The sequence below is a fragment of the Leopardus geoffroyi genome, chromosome C1 (assembly GCF_018350155.1).
Source record: "Leopardus geoffroyi isolate Oge1 chromosome C1, O.geoffroyi_Oge1_pat1.0, whole genome shotgun sequence".
In the NCBI taxonomy this organism is placed as follows: domain Eukaryota; kingdom Metazoa; phylum Chordata; class Mammalia; order Carnivora; family Felidae; genus Leopardus; species Leopardus geoffroyi.
Genome location: NC_059328.1, coordinates 195,087,267 through 195,108,930, shown reverse-complemented (window position 1 = coordinate 195,108,930; position 21,664 = coordinate 195,087,267). Strand labels below are relative to the sequence as shown.

At 36.3% G+C, this 21,664-nt stretch overlaps 1 protein-coding gene across 46 annotated transcripts in view; it reads right to left on the bottom strand.

The window, feature by feature from the left end:
* Positions 1-21,664, bottom strand: part of MAP2 (microtubule associated protein 2) — a 283,734-nt gene that overhangs the window by 19,139 nt on the left and 242,931 nt on the right. For 19 of the 46 annotated variants that reach the window (XM_045481020.1, XM_045481026.1, XM_045481015.1 and 16 more), the window contains 7 exons: positions 16,898-20,656; positions 16,491-16,697; positions 16,181-16,315; positions 13,272-13,333; positions 9,194-9,364; positions 8,062-8,209; positions 2,822-3,162 (listed from right to left, as the gene is read on the bottom strand). In XM_045481020.1, the coding sequence (XP_045336976.1) occupies positions 2,822-3,162; positions 8,062-8,209; positions 9,194-9,364; positions 13,272-13,333; positions 16,181-16,315; positions 16,491-16,697; positions 16,898-20,656 (4,823 nt within the window). The remainder of the gene's footprint in view (positions 1-2,821; positions 3,163-8,061; positions 8,210-9,193; positions 9,365-13,271; positions 13,334-16,180; positions 16,316-16,490; positions 16,698-16,897; positions 20,657-21,664) is intronic. The other 27 variants (XM_045481035.1, XM_045481041.1, XM_045481047.1 and 24 more) reach the window with 12 other exon arrangements.

Below are 21,664 nucleotides of genomic sequence, written 5' to 3'. Positions count from 1 at the left end.
TCAATGATTCTGAGTTGAACACCATCCATTCAAATATCTTAGGATTATCAATTTATAATTGGGAACAACATGCCATTGGCTACGGTCTCCCCAGTAGAGTGCATTTATGGATCCTCAATCAGATAACAAGGGTCTTTAGTATATCATCCTGATAATTTCTAACATGTTTTAACATAAAAATGTTTCCTAGTCATTCTGTAAAGTGGAATCTTGAATCATCCAGTCAAAACCTCCAGTTTAACATGTACAGAAAAAGAATCTCTCCTTACTCCTTGTGTTTGAGGCTTTTAAGCCTCAAAGAAAAAGATTTCTTGCAGCTTATATTAACACTGTTAAAGTGTTAAGTGATGTATTTTTCCTACCAAGACAGTTCAACTACAGAGCACCTCAATTTCCCAATTTATTTCCTCTTCCAACCTAAATACATTGTACCATCTATCACCAAATAGAAGGCAAGTATCTTCCTTCCATCTGTTTATCTTGGTGAGGAAATATCTCCTGCTTCTCCAACAAGAGTCGCTTCATAACTCCACTGTTGTGGACATTTTTCCAAGTCATCTGCAGCTGAGATAGGATAATTTTGCAGCAGATTAACACTTGCCTTATGAAAGAAGAGATTTTCTTCAAAGGACAGCATGAGTTTGAGGCTATTTTTATTCTGTAATTTTTGTGTCATATGTCTTTACTAGCCCTTAATTACGACAATCTCTGAGGCCATTTTAGTTGAATTCAAGAGAATGAGACATCTTTATGTCACTTTTATGAATTACCAAGTATAGTAGAAGTCAATTAATTAGACATAAAAATATTCACAATCAGATATGGTAAAGAAGCAGAAGGATGAAGTATTCATATTTTTTGGACTAGTTTAACCTTAGTGACTCTGGCAAAGCAGAGGCTAAAACCATTCTTTATGCCTCTCTACCTTGAGGAGTCACATGTAGAATTTCCATGTCAAATTATATTAATAATTATTCCATTTTGATTATATTTTCTTTTTACTTGCAGGAAAATATTTTGGAGAGGAGTTATATTCCCTTGTGATTCTAAGAAGAAACATGTTAAGTATAAGTATTTTCTAGAATATAAGCAAATAAACCCCACATTTAGATCAGGAAAATACAAACCAAAAGGATATTTATAGAAAGAGATTTGATTCTAAATATACTTACTGGCTATTGTATTTTAATAGGTATCTCAACAAAAACTAAAATGATACTTTAAAATTTGTACTAAATTTATTTTAGTCAACTAATATTTATATATAAATATAAAACATAATATTACAAATGGTGTGTAATACAGCACTTGGGTATTTCCTAAAGACTCAAAATATTTCATTCTCTGGAGTGTGTAAAACTCTGAGGAATCCAAGAATACTATGAGATTTATGGAATTACAGGATCAAATTTGGTAGAATTAGTTTTTTGTTTTGTATTGTTTAAAAGAGATTTCTTGCAGCTCATATTTTAAGAACACCTTGTATGAAAAAGCATTTGTGATGACTTTATTACTAGAGAATGTTACAGTCATTCTGCAGAGGGCATACAGAGCACCATCTCTGCCCTCCACTTCTTCCAACTCTTTGGTTGATTTTTCATACCTCCTTGGGCTTTGTGGAACGGAATCACAGTGAGACAGCAATCAAGTTTGGTGCTAAAGGAAGGGGCAATACTGAGTTTTTGTTTCAGCAGTGAGTAGGAATCCTTGATAGCTTCAATTTTTGCAAGATCTTTTTTCTAAACCTGCCTGAAAATATATTTTCTTTGGTATGGAAGAAGGATACCAAAAATCAGCGGCAGAAAATATTAAGACACAAACTAAAGAGAGGCAGAAAAGAATACTGAAGTTAAAAGAAAGGCTTTTGGAGATGCTGAGAGGGCATTACAAGTTTGGTGATGCACAAAGGAAATGATACTTTCTTTCTTCTTTCTCTCAAGGATGGGTGTTTTATCTCTTTACTGACAAGAAAAGTCAAACTATCCCATAGGCAGATCAATATCACAATGAAAACAAGAAATGATATTTGTATTATCTCCTTCCAGGCTAATTGTTTCATCTAAACAAACAGTATGTAAGCAAGGTTCAGGTCAAGGCAGAATTCAAACACCCTTGGTTGGTAAAAATGTGAACGTTCGTACTGGAGCTGAAGTTAAGACTTAATAGGTAGAGCTTTACTAATAATTCTATCGAATATAATTAATCTTAAAGAGTTCTGCTATAATAATTTCATGCGTCAGAACTATACAAAACTGCCTGCTTATCATCAACACGAATGTCTACCCTTTGCAATTTGTAAACATGAGCAGCCAGAAAAGAAATTTGGCGAACCGTTCTGGTGTTGGTGTAGAGATGGGGAAACGGTAGAAGATGTCATAGAAAATCATCGAAGGAGAAAGGAGATAAAAGTGGAATTCTTAAAAGATAGTCAAATGAGGTCACAGGATCTAAACTAGAACACTCAAATTCATATCAGAAATGTAATTTTAATCTCTTAAACCAAAGTCCACAAGGCAATAGACATACATTCAGAAAAGATCTGCTAGCAATTAATGGAAAAATTCTCCTGCATGGTCAAATCCATTTTTACCTGATAATAACCAGAAGGAATGGATATCTCATGTCATTTTCATTATATTTGATAAGCTAGATTTCTCAGATAAGGTCTAAACTCTTGGCAATGAACCATAACCATTAATTTTTTTAACACCTCCACCTCCCTTTTATTGTAAGAACTGTTAGCATATAATGTGAGGAAGGCATTCTCATAATTAGTGGCAATTTACTTCCAGCAGCAAATATGGGTTCATATGATTCTTACCTGCCCCCCTTTAGGCTGGTATTTGATGTTGTCTGTTGATCCGATTTTGGATTTGACATTCTTCAGGTCTGGCAGTGGTTGGTTAATAAGCCGAAGCTGCTTGGGAGTAGCAGGAGATTTTGGAGGAGTACGTATGATGGCAACTTTCTTCTCACTGGGCACCAAGATGGCAGATTTGGGGGTTCCTGGTGTGTGAGGGGTTCTGGGATAGCTAGGGGTTCCAGGAGTGCCTGGTGTGCGTGAAGAATAGCTTGGTGGGGTGCCAGGAGTGATCGCGGTTGATCCAGGGGTGGTGGGTGTGGAAGTGCCACTTTTTCCTGCTCTGCGAATTGGCTCTGATCCTATATTCACAAACAAAACAAAACAAAACAAAACAAAACTGAAACCACAGCATCAGAAAATTCTCCTCAAGACATCGTCTTCCCACGGGTTGTTAGAACTCACAATACGTTAATTTTTACGGAGTTGAGAATATTTATGGATAACAACAATGCTCCAAAAGGTGAAAGTCTCTTTTTTTTCAAAGGCTTATAACCTGGTAACATTTGTGAAAATGCATTGCTATCAATGCAAAGAAAGAACTTGGGTTTTCTTGATTTATTCTTCCTTCTAACTTTGAATGTGTCAAAAGTTTTTTATACTTGTGTGATCATTAAGGCATATGAATCTGCCTTTAGTTGGAAGAAGTATCTGCAGTGTATTTTTTGTGTGGGCTCATATTTACTAAAGATTCCTTGAATGATAATGTGGACCATTTGCTCTTTTGTGCAGTAAGTTCATTCCAAGATTCAGGTAGACATACAGCATACAACTGTGTGTTTATATCAGTAATTTTGAGCTGTGTACAAATTATTTATTGAATTGCATTTCAGTGGTACTCCTTCCATTTATATTGAGGAACACTGTGAATTGCAAATGTGTGTACTGAGGGCTATTCAGTCATGTTAGACATTGTTCTATGGTATTACATTTTCCTTTGTATGGAAATTCATCTCAGGTCTTTTTTTTTTTTTAGTTTTTTTTTAACGTTTATTTATTTTTGAGAGAGAGAGAGAGAGATAGAACACAAAGAGGAGAGGGAGACAGAATCCGAAGCAGGCTCCGGGCTCTGAGCTGTCAGCATAGAGCCTGATGCGGGGCTTGAACTCACAAATTGGAGATCATGACCTGAGCCAAAGTCGGTCACTTAACCGACTGAGCCACCTGGGCATCCCTCGTCTCAGCTCTTAATACCACACACAAAAAAATCTATTTTTCTTCTTAGAAAAATAGGATATTTTAACAATATATCCACTGTGCATCTTGTACCTGATTGTTTTCTCCTATACTTTCATTGCTAGTTTGCAGTTTGGAGTCAAACCAATAATCCCCCATTGTCAATTAAATATGATATTGTGGGAGGCATTTCTTTGCCTCAACCTGACTTGGGCATCATTTTACTATTTAGCTCCTTCCGCCCATTTTCCTGTACTATGTTTCTGTCACATTAACTTTTTAACTGTGTGTTTGAATGCCATTTCAAATCCTTTTTTGAAAAAAAAAAGAGATACGTGAGACTACAGCACCTTATAGATTTCAAAGCACTTTTGTGAATACCAAACATGTGATGAGCAAACAAACACAGTAGTTAGAGGCAGCTCTTATTATTCCTAAATTCAAGAATGAGGATACTGAGGCTTGTTTACCCAGATGATACTAAATTCAAAGCCAGATATGATATTTAGCCTCTGAGCTCTAAAAATCTTTTCTCTTAAAATAACACATTCAGTCTAATAGTACAACACTTATTTACATTGTTTACATTTATTATTCAAATACCTTCACTTTTTTTTGGTGTTTTATAGGAAGGGCATGAATTTTATTTTTTATTACTGAGTATATATACTTTGTAAAATCAATAAATCTAGAAATTTTGTCGAGGACAAAGGTACAAGTCATTAGTTTTTAAATCAATGAAGTGAAAGGGATCTTTGAGTCATCTTGTACAATTGGTCATCAGTGTGGGAAGTTCTGCCTGAGAAAGGGGATAATTAATCATTGCTGGAATAATTACAGGGAATGAGCTCAAGAGAGTTTCTTAGATAATTATAATCTACAGACAACATCTATTTACCTACTGGCCTGGGTTCAGTCTCCTGGAGAAACAGGAGCATTTCACTTCTTTCAGTGAACAGTTTTTACATATAAGCGAAAGCTGCCCTGTGTCCTTCTGGTTTTTTAACGTGTAAGGGCCAACCATGGGCAGACTGTTTAACTGACAATAGGAAATGGGATATAAGAAGACTAACATGACAGATGAGTGTGCATTCTATGATTTTTATTGCTTTCCACAAAAATGACATTTCAAGACCAAGATGATACAGCCACAGCTAACTTGGCTTTTTGAGGCTTCTTTGCTACAAAGTTCGTTTTTGGACCAAGTTTTTGATGTTTGAATCAGTCATTCTGTGCTTCAGAAAAATCTCTTCAGAAACTTCATTTCCTCCTTAAATGTTTTCTCTATGCCTTCATTACCTTTGAATAGCTCAGGTCTTTGGGGGAGTGGAAACTTCTCTCTGTTATTTGTCACTGTACTGTGCCTTCCATGAGATCTGTATACAGTAGGAGCTCAACATACTTTCTTTTTTATCAGTACAAATTGGATTCAGAATTAATCATTGTGTTGAGGTGTGTTTTACTCGAGGGAGACTGAGCTGAAGCAATATTCTGCATGTGCATAACAAGTTTCACTAAAAGAAATAACAGTTTTTAAAGAGTCCTTTCTATACCCATAGAAAATGGCTTTAAGCTTCAGAAAACTAAGGAATGAAAGTTTTGTGTTACATCTGGAGAATGAGGAAAAACCAAAAGCATTAAGCCCTACCACCACTGTTGAATAGATAGGATTGATTCAAAGTATAATAAATTATATTCTAGTCATCAAATGGCAACTTCGAGTGTTTCCTATTTGTTCTGAAACTGAAAGAGTTAATTAAATCTGAAACACTAAAACAATGTGAAATATATCTATGAGAAAATATATATTTACAAATTACTTTATGAAACTGTGTTCTTATTAATCTTGTCAACTCCTCGATGACAATGCCTTTTTCTCCGTTGGTGCTAAGGGCATAGCGTTGTTTCCTTCAAATCTTTTCAGTAGTGGTACAAAATGCCAGAATGTGTCTGTGTGTAGTTACGGAGATGATGGGTGAATGGGAGGAAGCACAGTACTTGTTCTTTTAGTTGTCCTTAGGCTTTTTAGCTATTGCTATAGGGAAACAAAATAAACCGAATGTCCTAAGATTATCAGGGTACCAGTTATGTTTCTTAGCAAATAATAAAATGCATCATGCTTATGAATGTACATAAAGTTAGAAAGTCAAAATAGAATTGGCTCAGATCATAAAGGACAATTTATATATGGATGCATCTTAGAGGGCAGAGCACAGTAGTTTGAAGATGTGAAGTTATGAATAAAGTACCATTTTGCTCCCATAACCACAGATAGAAGCATAATTCAAGGTATACCTTTGGGAAGCACTTGGTGCCTTTGTCTTGTCTGAACAGCCTCCATATTGCTGATGCCCAATTCCAACTCTGGATATTTGGAATTGAAGTCTTTTCTCTGGGGATCACTATCTTTTCAATGCCTTCTTTGCTAGTTTGTTTGAATACTTTATTTTTGCAAAGAAATAGTTTTGTGATCTTAAAGGGTTCCTGGCATATACTTCAAAGAATGTTAATGCTTCATGAAACTAAATGGTGTAGGGCACAACTGCTCTAAATATAATAAGCACTTTAATTCTAGGCAAAAATATGCTTTAAGTGTCATACAGAATGGTAATATTTGAAGTGGGCCAATTTTTATTACATATTTTAAAAGTAACAAAATCAACTATAATGTGATGGGAGGAGCAATTTCCACCATTTTTAATGGTTTTTAAATGACAGAGATATTATTCTCCGAGTGATTCTACATAGTTTTCTAGTACTACTTCTTCCACATAAATAAATATAAAAAAGACATTAAAAGGGCAGGTGAATGAAGTTATCAGTGGGCTGAAAACCAATTCAACCACTTTCTAGCTTCGTAGCATGGGACAAGTTACCCTCTTTAAAAGGTCAGTTTCCTCATGAGGAGATTTAACGAGGTTATTTTTACCTAACCATCAGCATTACTAACTTAAATGGAGTGAAAAACGTGTCTTAGGATCTTAGCATCTACAGGTACTAAATGGTAGCTATTTTTGTTGTAATAGAAACCTATTTGTGAAAATAATTTGCATCTGTCCTTTAACCAGATAATCTTGGTAGTAACACCACGCGGGTGGGTAATGATTGGAACATTGTTATATTCTTTCCTTAAACTGTGATGACGCCAACTAGTTCATTATGGGCCATCAACCAAAGAAATTTAAACTATTGCACGGAACATGTTATGTTTACACCCACATTGGAATGCGAATTCTTTTCTTTTTTTAATTTATTTTGAGAAAGAGAGAAAGAGAGAGAGGCAGAGAGAAAGGGAGAGAGAGAGAGTCCCAAGCAGGCTCCACACTGTCAGCGTGAGGTCAATGCGGGGCTCAAACTCCAGAACCGTGAGATTATGAGCTGAGCAGAAATCAAGATGCTCAACTGACTGAACCACCCAGGTGCCCCTGGAATGTAAATTCCTACCAAATTGAGCAGGATCCTAGGTTTTGATTACTGACTTCCCAGTAAGACTTTAGGATTTGGAATTCTAAGGAAGTTAAGCTTATATAGATACATATTAAAAAAAAATTCCTGACTATTGGTCTTCTCTATTAGTTACTTCCTTGTAGGTACTCATTTTCCAAAACAATCATTTTGAATCAAGCAGCTGTTTTGGATCCATCAATAGTCTGGCTTTTCTGATTCTTTAAAAAAAAAATTTTTTTACATTTATTTGTTTTTGAGAAACAGAGTGAGACAAAGCGTGAGCGGGGGAGGGGCAGAGAGAGAAGGAGACACAGAATCCAAAGCAGGCTCCAGGCTCTGAGCTTTAGCACAGAGCCTGACGAGGGGCTGGAACCCACAAACTGTGAGATCATGACCTGAGCCGAAGTCAGATGCTCAACCGACTGAGCCACCCAGGTGCCCCTGGCTTTTCTGATTCTTAGAAGAAATATAATTTGTTTTCAATGTATGTTTTGTTTGAACGATGTAAAATATAGACCTACAATAAGCTCTACTCCACTTAAGGGATTAAAAAGGAAGCCAAATCAAAATAAACCTACTGGTGGTCCGCCTTGCTGAAGAGGAGATGGAACTGTTGAGAGAGAAGGAATTCTCCTCTCTGTCTCCTGATACACCGCGGCGAGGAGGGAGGATAGAGGAGGGCCTGGGCAGGGAAGAGCGCTTTTCTGGGCTCTTGGTTACTCCATCCTGATTGGGAAAAAAACACATTGGGTTCTTGTGAATCTTCAGGTATACAAAGTGATTATGTTAGACTGGCTAATTTCTTCCTGTGCTGATAGATACATTTCTTTTAATACACACTACTGAATTTCATATACTTATAAGCATTTCCACTTTGAAACTTAGAAAGGGTTCCTATTTGCCTAGAGGTGCTATAAAAATCTATTATTCTGGAGTTCGTGCTAATAATTAATCATGAAATTCAAATTCTAAATAACATGGGAAAATAGTAATTTACCTAAGTAATCTCCAGCAAATGAAAAATTTTACTAAAACCTCTTGATAAGCATGAAAACTCATTAATCAGAAAGGACTGGCAGTGGGCATTGCATGATGACAGTTAACAATGAACACTACCGTATGTTGTGCATTTATATGACAGGAATTCTAAGCACTTTACATCCATTTATGATTTAATTCTTGCCACAAAATACTATATGCATTTTATAGCCAAGGAAACTGGTTGAATCAATGTATGTAATTTTTTCAAAATCACTGAATTAATAGTAGCAGAGGCAGTATTAAATCCTGATGTGTCTGACTGAGTCCAAATGGTCTATCATATTATATACAATTCATCATTATTATACAATATTACATATTATACAATTATATGCTATATGCTATATATATGTATATGCTACATGTTATATATTATGTATAATAGCATATATATTTTATTTTTTTGGTTTGTATCTGAAATTTTACAAGATACCAAATAAACAAATAATAAATTAATAAGGGACAGTATACCTAGACAGAGGCTTTTTTTTTTTTACTGATTAGACTATTAATAACTATTGAAACTTTTATTTGTTTATAAGAGAGTCTATTGTTTATATGTCAAACACTTTAGAGTTTAGTCTCTGTTTTTATATATTTACTGAACTGTGTCTTACAACCTCTGAAATTATATTCTTTTCTGAAACTTCAGTTGACCTGCTGCCTTACCTTGTTCCCTGATTCTGAGAATGGCAAACGGTCTGTGGAGCCTGCTGAGGTGGGCTTTATTGAAAAACTGTCAGAAAATGTAGCCCTTTTAGACGTACTAAGGCAGGCTGAGCTGCATCTTGGGGATTTTGAGCTACCCTGAAAGGCAGGAATCTTTGACAAAGTAGAATTCTAGCCATGAAAGAAAACAAACAAAAGCACAAAATAAACAAAACTATGAAGTAAAAGGAAAATAAAAAATGTATAAACATATAAGAAATTAAATACTGACATCTAAAAAGACCACATGATAAATGGTTATAATCAATGACAGAAATGCATATTATGTGAGAACAAGAGATTTTCATTTAACAGATGTTAACTGCAACTAACTTAAGAATGCTCATATATGAGAATACAGATTACAATACTCATCATGAATTCTATGCATAAAATCTGATTAATCCATAGGTCTTTCAATGATACCATATTTGAAAAATATCTTGAGAGTCTGTTGGAATTGTTCCTTTAATAAATACAACGCTTAAGGTGTATTTATAATCAAAATCTTGATCACATTTCAAGAACTTAGAACAAGGTATATTTAAGGTCTCATAATGGAAAATACTTTCTTAAAGTTGAGAAAATGTTCTTTAAATGTCTACACTGATTTCATCAAAAAAATTACAGAGTTTATATAAAATTGGTACATTTTATGAGTAAAATGCATACTGGGGGCCAAGTTTTACCATAGAATTGATAACATTTTTATGCATAGATCAGTTTGTACGGTGTCTTATAAATTCTAAAAATGAAAGTGAGCACTATAGACATTGCCCATAAAAAATCACAGGACTTAAATTACGGGTGTTGCTAGTCCCTGGAGAGATATTTCTCAAGTGGGAATCATCAGGGGGTCGGACATATGGCTTCTAGAGAAAGCTATGCTGACATGTTGCATATTTCACAGGGCACTTTGTTAAAAATGCAGAAAAGTATAAAGAAGCCAAGGAGATTTTATTCATTAATTAATATGATTTTGCTGTTACAAAAATAGCAGTTGAAATCGACATCTATATTTTGAGTTTTAACCTCCACAGGCACTTTAACAGGGCAGACCCATTAACAGATTGCACAAATTACTTCTCGTTTTACAGACCCAGCGCCTTGAGCGGGACATGCACCTGGCTTGGCACAAGTCACTCTTTTTTGATTGATGCTACCCACAAAATAGTGAATTACAAAAGTGATACAGGAAAGAAAAAAAATGGAATAATTGGATTGCCTCAAATTCTGAAAGACAACTACTAATCCTGTGCTTAAAACGAAAACAAAAACAAAAACAAAACAAATATGCAACAAATGAAGGATTATAGGTCAGCCTCACAATAAAGATCAATTGAAAAATCAGAAAGAACTGTTCTGAGGAATGTACTGAAAGTCACAGATAAAAACAGGTTAGTCTTGGGGTTATAAAGGAAATTTATAGGAAGAGGGTGAGGTTATGAGGGGAAAAAATGTTAAATGAGAAAAAGTTAGAAAGAATGGTGGCCTATCTCTGTTCTTCAGAAAGGGGAGATGGGCATTTATAAAGGAAAAAAAATTAGTTCTGTGTAGAAGATGTATATGGTTTCTTTCCTAAGTACAAGCATTTAATGCGAATTCCCAATGAGTTACTTGAAGACCAAGGGACTTGAAAATTTCCTAAATATTTTTCAAACAAACATAACAAATGATCCAAGGGAAAGAGAGAGAGAGAGAGACTCAAGAAACTGACTCTGACCTATACAGAACAAACTGATGGTTACCAGAGGGGAGGGGAGTAGAGGGATGGGTGAAATAGGTGAGGATTAAGGAGGGCACCTGTGATGAGAGCACCGAGCGCTGTAGGGAAGTGTTGAATCACTATGTTGTACATCTGAAGCTAATATTACACTGTATGTTAACCAACTGGAATTAAAAGCCAAAAAAAAAAACCCAAAAGATTTTCCAAACAGTCCACTTAAAAATGCTTTTTTTTAATGGGGGAAAGCTGACTTACTTTCTCTATCTGCTCCTAAAGACTTCTAATAACCTTTCAAATAACAACAACAACAACGATCACTGTTTATTGAATAAATACTATGTTCTAAGCACAATACAGTGTACTATTTTATAATTTACTGTATTTATTTTTCACAAAGTAGGATATAGGAATTTTAACCCTCCCTTTATTTTTGGAAAATTAAGACATAGGGAGCTATTTATTAGAGCTAATAAATGTTCAAGACCTAGACCTGGTGTGCTTCATAGCCCTGCTCTTAGCCACAATTCACTAGGTGCCCATCAGAAACAAAAGGTAAAGAGAAATCTTGAAGTTACAGTGTTTTCAAAATAAAGCCCAATATTTATCAAAGCAGTAAATGGAATCTATTGCTTGCCATATGTTCAGGAATATGCCTGGAAACATAAAAATCAATTTTTTTAAATCAACATAAAGTCCTTCAGGTTCAAAATGATATAAACAGTTTAGCTCTCATTGGAAATGTATTTCTATTTTTCATAATAAATAAAAAGTGGAAGCCTAAAATCTGACTAGTTTTTAGAATGCTAAACAAAGAGTTGTGATTTACATGTGACGTCTAAAACCTAGAACATTGTGATGTACTACTGGTTAACATCATTCAAAGTATTTATATTTTTATTTGTACAAAGTTTTGTAATTTTAGGATTTCTTTAATAGTCTTTCTTTTAAGATTTTATTTTTAAGTAATCTCTACACCCAAGGGGGGCTCAAACTCACAACTCTGAGATTGAGTAGCATACTCTACCAACTGAGTCAGCCAGGTGCCCCTCTTTAGTAGTCTTTTAATTTTTTTTTTCTTTCAATCAGAAAGGAGTAAAATACTTCATGTTTGCTTTGGTCTTTTGGGAGTTTAAAAAATGATGCTTAATAACATAAAAAGTACAATAAAAAAGAAATATGAAAGACAAACATGAAGAATTTAAACATCATTAATGCAACTAAATTAAAACAATATTTTATCCCCATAACTTGGTAAATATAGAAAAAGTACAAGAATATCTAGTAATAATAATGAACATGGACGCTCTTATATACAGCTGGAGAACATATAAGTCAGTAGAACACTTCTAGAGGACAATTTTGATAATGTTAGGAAAAAACTTTAAATGTGGACTTTCTGCTTGAAACAATAATTTCACTACTAGGAAATTATCCTAAGGAAAAGCATATGGATGCATTCACAGATTAAGCCAAAAAGATTTCTAGAGTAATATTGTTAAAACGACAATAAAAATAGTTTAAAAGTCAAGTAACAGGGAACTGATAATGTATATCACCATAAATAAATAAAACACAATGCAATGTAGTCATTAAAGTGATGTACAAGACTGGTTCATGAGAGGGAAGTCTGTTTATTGATTTATTGTTTTAAAATCTATTATAAATTTAAACTCTAATAAACAAATCTATTCATTGTTTTAGTAAACAACTGATACACAGTGCTTCCATTTTTTCATTAAACCTATCAATATGTAGGAAAAAATAAAGATTTTATATCAAAATGGTAACTATAGTTTTCTTTAGATAAGGGGACTATAATATATTTTTACTTATATTTGCTCATCTACATTGTTTAATTTTCTCATATTCTTATTTTGTAATAACAATAATGAAAATGTCTTATAACGTACACTTTAGTGTGGATTATAGTGATTTATCTTGATTCCATGAAAAGTAAATAAACTGAGCTTCCCTATTTTTGCCAGATCATTGTGCTGTTTGTTTTTATCTTACTAAAAGAGAGACAGCCTAAATCCCAGCTCTGCCCTCACCAAGTACTATCAGATGTCATTCTAGAAGATACTGAGACATGCCCAAATGCCATGGAGAATCATTCTGGGCAAATGAACGATGAAAAAATAAATAAATAAAAATAAATAAGTAAGTAAATAAATAAGTAAGTAAATAAATAAATAAAATGACATTTAAGAGTAAACATCTGAAGTCTAACTTACAACTAAAGTTATTAAAACATTGCCACCAATACCAAAGGAAGCTTCAAGTGAAGAACAAGGAAAAAACCATTTTACTCACAGAGACTTTGTCCTTTGCCTGTTTAAATACACTGGAAGCCTGAGTTGTTTCACCACCTGTTGCTGTCGAAAAAAGAAGATACAAACAACCCCGAACTTAGTGGCTAAAAACCACACAATGCATTTTTTAATCTCTTTTGGTTATTCAGTTGTGTCAACAGACTAACGCAAAGCAAAATTTTGCTTATTTTGAGATTCAAATTCAGTAACTGAAGAAATCTGAATACCAACATTATAGCATGTGGCTCCCACTACAATGTGTGCTAATTAATACAACCCAGTGTTTACCAAAGCACAGGTAAGCACACCAAATAACTTCCTATTGGTTACCAAGGTACCTTTAAATCTTATTACTACATAAGCATAGATCCTTTAGAACGGAAGTCACAGAACACCATCCAAATACTGTCAAATTTAAGAAAAGGGAGAGTGATTGGTTTCTAGGGTTGGCATGATGTAAAAGAGCGTTCATGGAGATTCCCAAGCCCTCTTTTTATGGCCAGTGGCATTTCTACAGATATTTCTACATTTTATATTCAAACTGTCATAGTCAGCCAACCCCTTTTCCTCTGTACCCCTTCATTTCACAACATGAGTGACACACTTGTTTGACGTGAAACGCACCACATGAGAAGATAAACAGCTTGTCAAGGAAAGAAAACATGAGAGGAATTTCAAATTCAGTAATATAGAACATGTTCTACACATGCACTTCCTGTATGAAATTATTACCACATCTGTTACTGTTGTTTCTCTTGCTGCTGTTTAATACCTCTGGTTCCAATTTTAAACTCTACTATCTCCAGCACATTTTCTGTTGATGACTTACCTGACTTGACTCAAATATCTCTCCTGATTGAAAACAACCCTTTGTGTTTTGGAAAAACGATCCCAATTTAAAAATTGTGCTTAGAAAATGAAAGGCACAAGCTTGTGTAGTTATTTCTTCCTTAATCTTCTTTCATAAGGGAAAACGTCAGGGCGGAAAAATCTAAAACTTATAAGCACTCCAAATGAGTTTCAAAAAGGTTTCTTATGTCACATGCAGCTCTCACACACAAAAAAACAACTGTCTACAAGATGCTATATGCTATTTAGGACTGGCTAGTAAGATTCAGATTCTGGAATGATTTTTTTTTTTTTAAGAAGCAGTGCAAATGATGCTTCCCTAATGTATCTGTAGCATTTCTTAAATTTCTGCGACATAGAGCTTGCTTCAAGCCAATGACATCTAGTGTTTGGTATATGCTTTCTGCTTTAGTATCTTAATATCTGAACAGACTAAGATTCTCATTAGTCCAAACATCTTAAATTTCCCTTAATGAATGAGTTAAAAAGGTGTTTACTCTCAATGTGGTAAATCGAATACCAATGACATGTAGACACTTCACCAAACCATTTGACATTTCCTCTAAAATTTCATAATCCTGATACACTCTTTCATCCTTTTACATATGATATCTGATTTTGATGCCCAAACCAAGAGAGTCTGTCAAGCATTTGTCTAATTAGAAGAAAAATTCCGAGTTTATTGCAAATGAATTAAGATGTGATATAAGAGTTAGAAATAGCATGTTAATGTCTAATTTAGAAAAGCTCCTCATCCTGAACTTCTATCATCAAGGTTTCTTTATAATTCTGAGCCTTCCACTTTCAAATATTTCCTGAAAGACTGCTTCTTGAAGGAAAGCTCATGAGATGATTACCATGAGGAACACAAATATAAAAAACTTGTAATTTTATTGACTATCATAAAACCATCAGTTACCTTGATTTTCTTTTTCTTGCAAAGGTTAATGCTGCTCTTAACCTTTAAAGCCATCCAAAGGTTTATATAAAGGTACTTCCAATATACACTGTAAAGGTAAATATTCCTTTCTGATTTAGCAATCTGATATCTTATTTTCTAGACTACAAGTGTGCTACTTAATAAATGCTAAAATAAAATGTATTATAAATTAAGATTATCCGAGGGTAATGACACACTTAAAGTAAATACTTGGTACTGAAATTTAGGAATAGAGTTCGCATTATGGATATTTGTATGCGCTTTTATTTGTGATTTGTAATACGTTTTGCTCCTTCATTTCACTACTTTTTCAAGGGGAGTTAAAAACAAGTGTATTTGGAGAAGACAGAAAAATGAGGTAGTGAAATATAAATGCACCTAAGTTCTAAGAGATTCAGGGGGGAAGGAGTTTTAGCTGGGAATTCTGAATACTAAATTATATCGGAAAATTAGCAGTTTGCATCCAACACATTTAAGAAAATCCCAATGACAAAAAGTCAGTGAAGAGATGGAGTACAGTGAACTGAAAGCCTTGCTAATTTTGGATACGAAAAATAAAATCTGATGGGATGACCAGACCATTTCCTTTCCTTTTCTTTTTCTTTCATCTGAAACAAAGTAATTTTGAAATCACAGTTTTACCCCAGATTTGCTTTTCATTTCCAATCTTGAAATCACTGTACATTCTTGGTAAATTCATCAACATCAGTAACAGATTTGGCAGTAACCGTGTAGAAAATAGAACAAATATAGTATGGGTTTAAGCATGAGAGAGAGAAATAAGCAAAATAATGAGAATGCATACCACAGTCCTATTCATCGTCATCCTCTAACCAAACACACAGAATGAAAATAGGAATCCCCAGAACGTGACACTAGAGCACAATGCCAAGATAAAATCACTGCTAAGTCTGAGCATAACAAAGAAACAGATGGTCATGACCTCTTCTGCAGGGAGGAGAAAAAAAAAAAGAATAATGATACAAGACACTTAATAGCAAAACTGTTCATGACTGCTAAGATTCTTGGAAGAAAAACAAAATGAAGAAGCTGCTACGGTAATGAGATAAAAAAAATACACATCTATGTTTGCCAGCCACATTGCACAATTGATCAGTCACCTGTCGTTTTCCGCTTAACACAGGAGAGATGAGTTGGTCTAGTATATTTGATAGCAGGTTTTAAAATGAATTTCCTGGAGGGAGAGTGGGCCTGAACTTCTGTTTTTTTAGCAAGTTCAGCCTTCTTATAAACTGCTATGAATAAAAAAAAAACACACACAAAAAGCATACCATCAGGAGAAAATAAACACTTGGAGCAAAACCGAACGAAATTTCATAAATAATTAGTTACCACTGTAAGGAAGTTTCTTTTACAAAAGAGTAATAACAAATTCAAAAACATTTTGAAAGAAGGGATTGTTAAATGAACCTTTTTTCCTTCTCACTTCATCTCTGGAGACTGTGCTAGGTTCCTTTTTAGCTATTTTTCTTTCAGGAGTGGAAATTCTGCCTCTCCCGGTTTTAAAAGGCTTTTCTTTTCTATGTTTCTCAAGAGATGGTCTCCGAGCTTCCTTTTCAGCTTTCTCCTCTTTAGGAATAGTTTCTAACTGTTCTGTCATGATGCTCCTATCATCATCTGTGGATCAAAGCAAACCATGACAACAACAACAACAACAATGAAAACATTAGTAACAAATGTACAAAATCCTTCATATATTTAACAAAATGCAAAATCGAGATAAAGGGACATTTTAAAAAATGTTTAAAATCGAAAAAATCCATTAGGTTATGGGATTTTATTTGGAAGTAGAAAATTAAAAAAAAAAAAATGCACACCTTGAGTGTCCACCCAGAGGCTGTCAGCATCCATGATGGAATCATCAATGGTGGTTTCGTCTTTGTAATCGTCATAGGTTTCCGTCTTATATTCTGAGAGGGCAACCTCTTCTCTCTCAGGGGAAGCTGGAGCCTCCGGAGAGCCATCCTTGGGTTCTGCCTGGGCTTCGGCTGCCTCTTCTACTTCGAGCTCTTCTTCGGCGTGGGGGGACGGTCTCCTCTCCACCTCAGGCTGCTCTAGGGCTGCAAAACGCACACTGTGGGAACCTGACTCCCCTTCTTCAGTTGTGGTTTGCACTACAGTGATAAAATCATCCTCAATGGTTACCACGGACTCGATCACTCCTTTGTGCTCACTGGGGCAGGTCTCCACAAATTCCTCCCGGACACCTGCGATTCCCAGGTCAGTAATCTGAAGGGTGTCTGAGCGGAAGAGCAGTTTATCATATTCTCCCCGGGCTTCTATCTCTTCTTCTTCACTCTGAGCCTCTGCTGGTTCAGCCCCAATGGCTTTAGGTAATGGCTCAGTGACATCGGAGGGAGTGACAGATATATCTGGGGCCTCTTTGCTTTCTTCTTTTGGCTGCTGAATAAATTCCATCTGGACATCAGCTCTCTCATCTGGGGCTAAATCAGCCTCTGAAACAGCAGGTGCACAAGGTATTTCCACTGACAATTTGATGGCAATCTCATCTTGAATTAGAGAGGATTCTGGGGATGTTTCCTTCTTGCCCTCATCAGCTTTCAAAGACTCCATGGTGAGGCTCTCATGCTCACCACTGGACTCGTAGGACTCTTCTTTGTCCACAGCCTCCTGGTGCACCAAGTCAGGCTTGGCCACCTTCTCCTTGATTTCTGTCTCACTGGTTTTAGTGCCTTCTTTCATGTGGCCAGGATCAACACTCAGAAACATATCTCCCTCCTGAGGTACTGCAGATGAGGGGGTGAGATCTTGTGTAGCTTCGAGTTGAAGTTCTGTTGCTTTTCCAGCATCTATGGTCAGTCCTGCAGCCATCTGTCCAAAGTCACTGATTTTAACATCTAATTGACCCTGGTCAGCTTTCTGTGCAATGACATCCAGTTCTGGTTCAGCTTTTTTGGATGGTTCCACCTCAGCTATCTCTGGGACTGAACTAAGACCTGTCTCAGCTTTCTCAGCCGCAGGAGGTGATGTGTCTTTTGATATGGGCAGTTCTTTGGTCGCAGGGTGCTCGTAGGTTACTCCTAATCCAAATGTTTCGACTTTATCACTGGCCTCTTCCGTTGCCTTGGCATGTTCCTTTGCATCAGCATGTTCTTCGCTCTTTTCTAGTACAGTATCCAGCTTATCATTAGCTTTCCTCTCCTGATCAAACTCCCTACCCAGTACTGATTTGTCACCAGGGATATGTGGGGATACTTCTTTCTCAGCACCAAACTCATCTTTGACTCTGCCGGCAGCTGCCAATTTTACTTCAATCAACGAAAGGTCTGTGGCTAGATCTCTTCGCATTTTATCATCAGTGCCTTCGTAAAAGGAACCACTCTCCCCTGACAGATTCTCACTGTCTTGAACAGGTGATGGCAGTGGGACAGTGTATTTATTGAACACACAGTAACCCAGGTCTTCCAGCTGACTGTCTGTTTTAACAACGACATGGTTTTCATCGGTGACAGGGGGCAAGCCGGCGCTACTCTCCTCAACCACAGTCTCTGATGGGACGGATTTCCTCCTGGCAACCTCAGCATCTGCACTCACAGAGGCTAATCTGGACCTTGTGCCTGCCAGGTCTAGCATTTCAGGCAGGTCGGGGGCCATGACAGTGCCATTTTTGTAATAATCTTTGGCTAGGAAAGGTGACTCACACGATGTCTCAACTTGAGCATTTTCCTCTCCGGTAGCTTTTTCTCCCTCTATCTGTTCTTCTTCCTCTTTGCTTTCTACTGGGAAACATGGGGCTTTCTCAAGTGCAGGGGTTGTGGCTGGAAGGTAATCATCCCCTTCGTCCATACTTCCGCTAGTGTTCGTTAGAATATCAGAAGCCAGAGGAGAAAGATCATGTCCCCGACCAAAGTTAAATCCAAGCGCTATGGAATCCAGGCAAGACATGGGCAAATTGATTGACATGCTTCTTTGTTCTATTGCAGACCTTCCACCAAGTCCTAAACTCCTGCTTAATGTCAAGTCGTCCTTATTCTTACTGTGGAGATCCCTTTTCTCCCCATACACTTTTGGATCAATAGTAAACATTCTTTCTTGAGGAGAACTGGGTTCTTCAGGCACCTCAGATGGATAACTCTGTGCAAGAGTGCTATACCCTGCTTCTTGTGCTGGAGCACTGGGCTGGGGTTCTTTACCTGCCTGAAGTCCCTTGTCACCGTTTTTATATGCAGGAGATACGGTATCAAAAGGCTCTTGGGCACTTTCTCTTGTGTCACTTAGTTCATAGTAATCACTGCCTGGCTGGATGCTTTTTGTCACTTCTTCTTTCAAGGCAGATGTTTCAAAATACTTGGACATTCCTGACTTATCTTCATAAAATGGCATGTCAAGCTCAGCTGACGTTTCAGCCCCAACCCCTTCAACCTTATGATCTTTATCAGCAACTTTTTCTTGAAAAAGGTCCTGGGTTGCACTCTGTTCACTTACTGCAGCTGGTTCGGTCATGACTTTCTCCAGTGTCTTGGAGGTCATGGCTGAATCTGTAACTGTTTGCTCCAAACTTACAGGGAATGAGTCCTGTTTTAGTGTATCTGTGGTAGTGTCTTGGCCTTTCTGTTCTTCTTTCGAGAGGGTGTGCTCCACGGAGGGCTGAATTATGCCTGTTTCTTCATCTGTCAGTTTGGGGGGCTCACTCTCTTTTGGCATGGCTTCTTTGTCAGAGATGGTCATTTTTTCTTCAAGCTTTAGCTGAGACTCCTTTTCAGTAAGTGTAGCTTCCTGTCCACTGAGGGTTGAGATCTCTGTTTTCTGCACACTCTCTTGCTTTATCGCCCCTTTTTCTTCTCCTAATACTGTCTCTGGGACATATTCTTCCAAAGTTGGAATGTGGGCATCTTTGGGTAAGGTGATTGCTTCTGAGGCTGGTGCTTCTGCCATTCTGTCAGGTTTATCCTTATGAGGCTCTTCAGCTTTAGAACTATCTTTGGCAGTCACTGGGCCACTGGTTTCTTCCAGAGATTTCTTGTCATCTGGCTGCAATAGGGCAGGGGCAAAGGGTGATGCTTCTGCAACTATTTCATTCTTTATGACATCTAAAGGAAGAGTGAAGCTTCCAGCCTGAAAGGGACTTGGCATGGGAGAATCAAATTGTTTCCCTTCCCATTTGGGGATATCCTCAAACACATCCTTTCCCTTCATGGGGGTTAGGGGGCCAGGTGATATGGGAGCAGCTAAACCCCACTCATCTTTTTTTGCTTCTACTGGCATTTCGATGAACCAGTCCTTTTGCTCTTTTGGAGCTGGGGGCTCTGCAGAGAGGTCAATACCAGGCACCACCAGGCTGGGTTCTGTCTTCTGTTTCATGTCTTCCAGCCCGGCACCAAGAGCATGCCCAAACAGGGCGGTGGGTGCTTTTTCTTCTTCTGTGCCTTGCGTGTCCTTTTTATCAGGGGAAGTTTTAGTCGTCTCAGGCTGAGAAGCTAAGGCAGCATGTTTAAGGTCTTCACCAGGCTTACTTTGTTCCTCTGACTCCTTTTCCTTCTTGTCCAATGGCTCAGCTGGGGAGGGAGTCAATTCCTGCTGATCATGGAACTCCATCTTCGAGGCTGGAAGTAAACCTGAAGTAATTGGGTTGATTTTTAAACAAATAATAGGCAAGTGCTTTCAGGCAGTAAGCTTAAAATTATATTTTGAAATGACAAATGAATGGTAGGGTAAACAAAACAAAACAAAACAAAACAAAATGAAACTATGGAACATGCAAGCATGCTACCCATTTAAAAATCAATATGAAAATGTCAGGACTGAGATATATTTGTACTGCTAAAATGGACTCCTGTTGAGAATCTATGCATACAGGAATTGTAGTTAAGTGTGTAGTTTGAATACTCCTTTCTCCTTTATTTGGTCTTTCCTAAATAGTATGTCATGTATATTGTAGTGGAAAAAAATTTCATGTGCCTTCTACAGACAAAAATCATAAATTAAAGAATATTGAGTAAGTCAGTAACATTACGGTATAAAAATACATTAAGGACTAAATATGAAAAAGGATGAATGTCTACTGAACTTTTCATTTTTGTTCTCATTTAAAAATGAGCTGGCAGGCCATGGGCAGAGTGCCAATTAATTCATAATAAGTATCAATAGTTTCAATTACCTTGATTTACACATGCCAGGGCCAATTTTTTGAACACTGAAAGGTTACTGACATAATTTTTTAGAGATCATCTGAGATTAAATTTCAGGAATATAAATAAATATTTATGGTATTTATCTATAAATATATTTTATATAAATATTTATAATGTAAATAAATATTTGCTATTAACTTTATATGATATGACCTAAAAGTCGACAAATCAATTTGTACCACAAATTCAAAATTCTTAATTCCTAATCATTTTAGTTAACCTACATGACAGATATAAGAAAATCTAAATTATATTGTTAATACTGGGATGTCATGTGAATACACATTTCAAAAAGAGTCAGTTATTATAACATCTTTCTCTCCCTGGTCATGACCTCATTCTCTGGAACATGACTAATGATGAGACACTAAGTAGTATTGGCTTTAAAGATGCTTCCCAGAAATTAAACAACTCTTTTTTCAATTTCGGTTT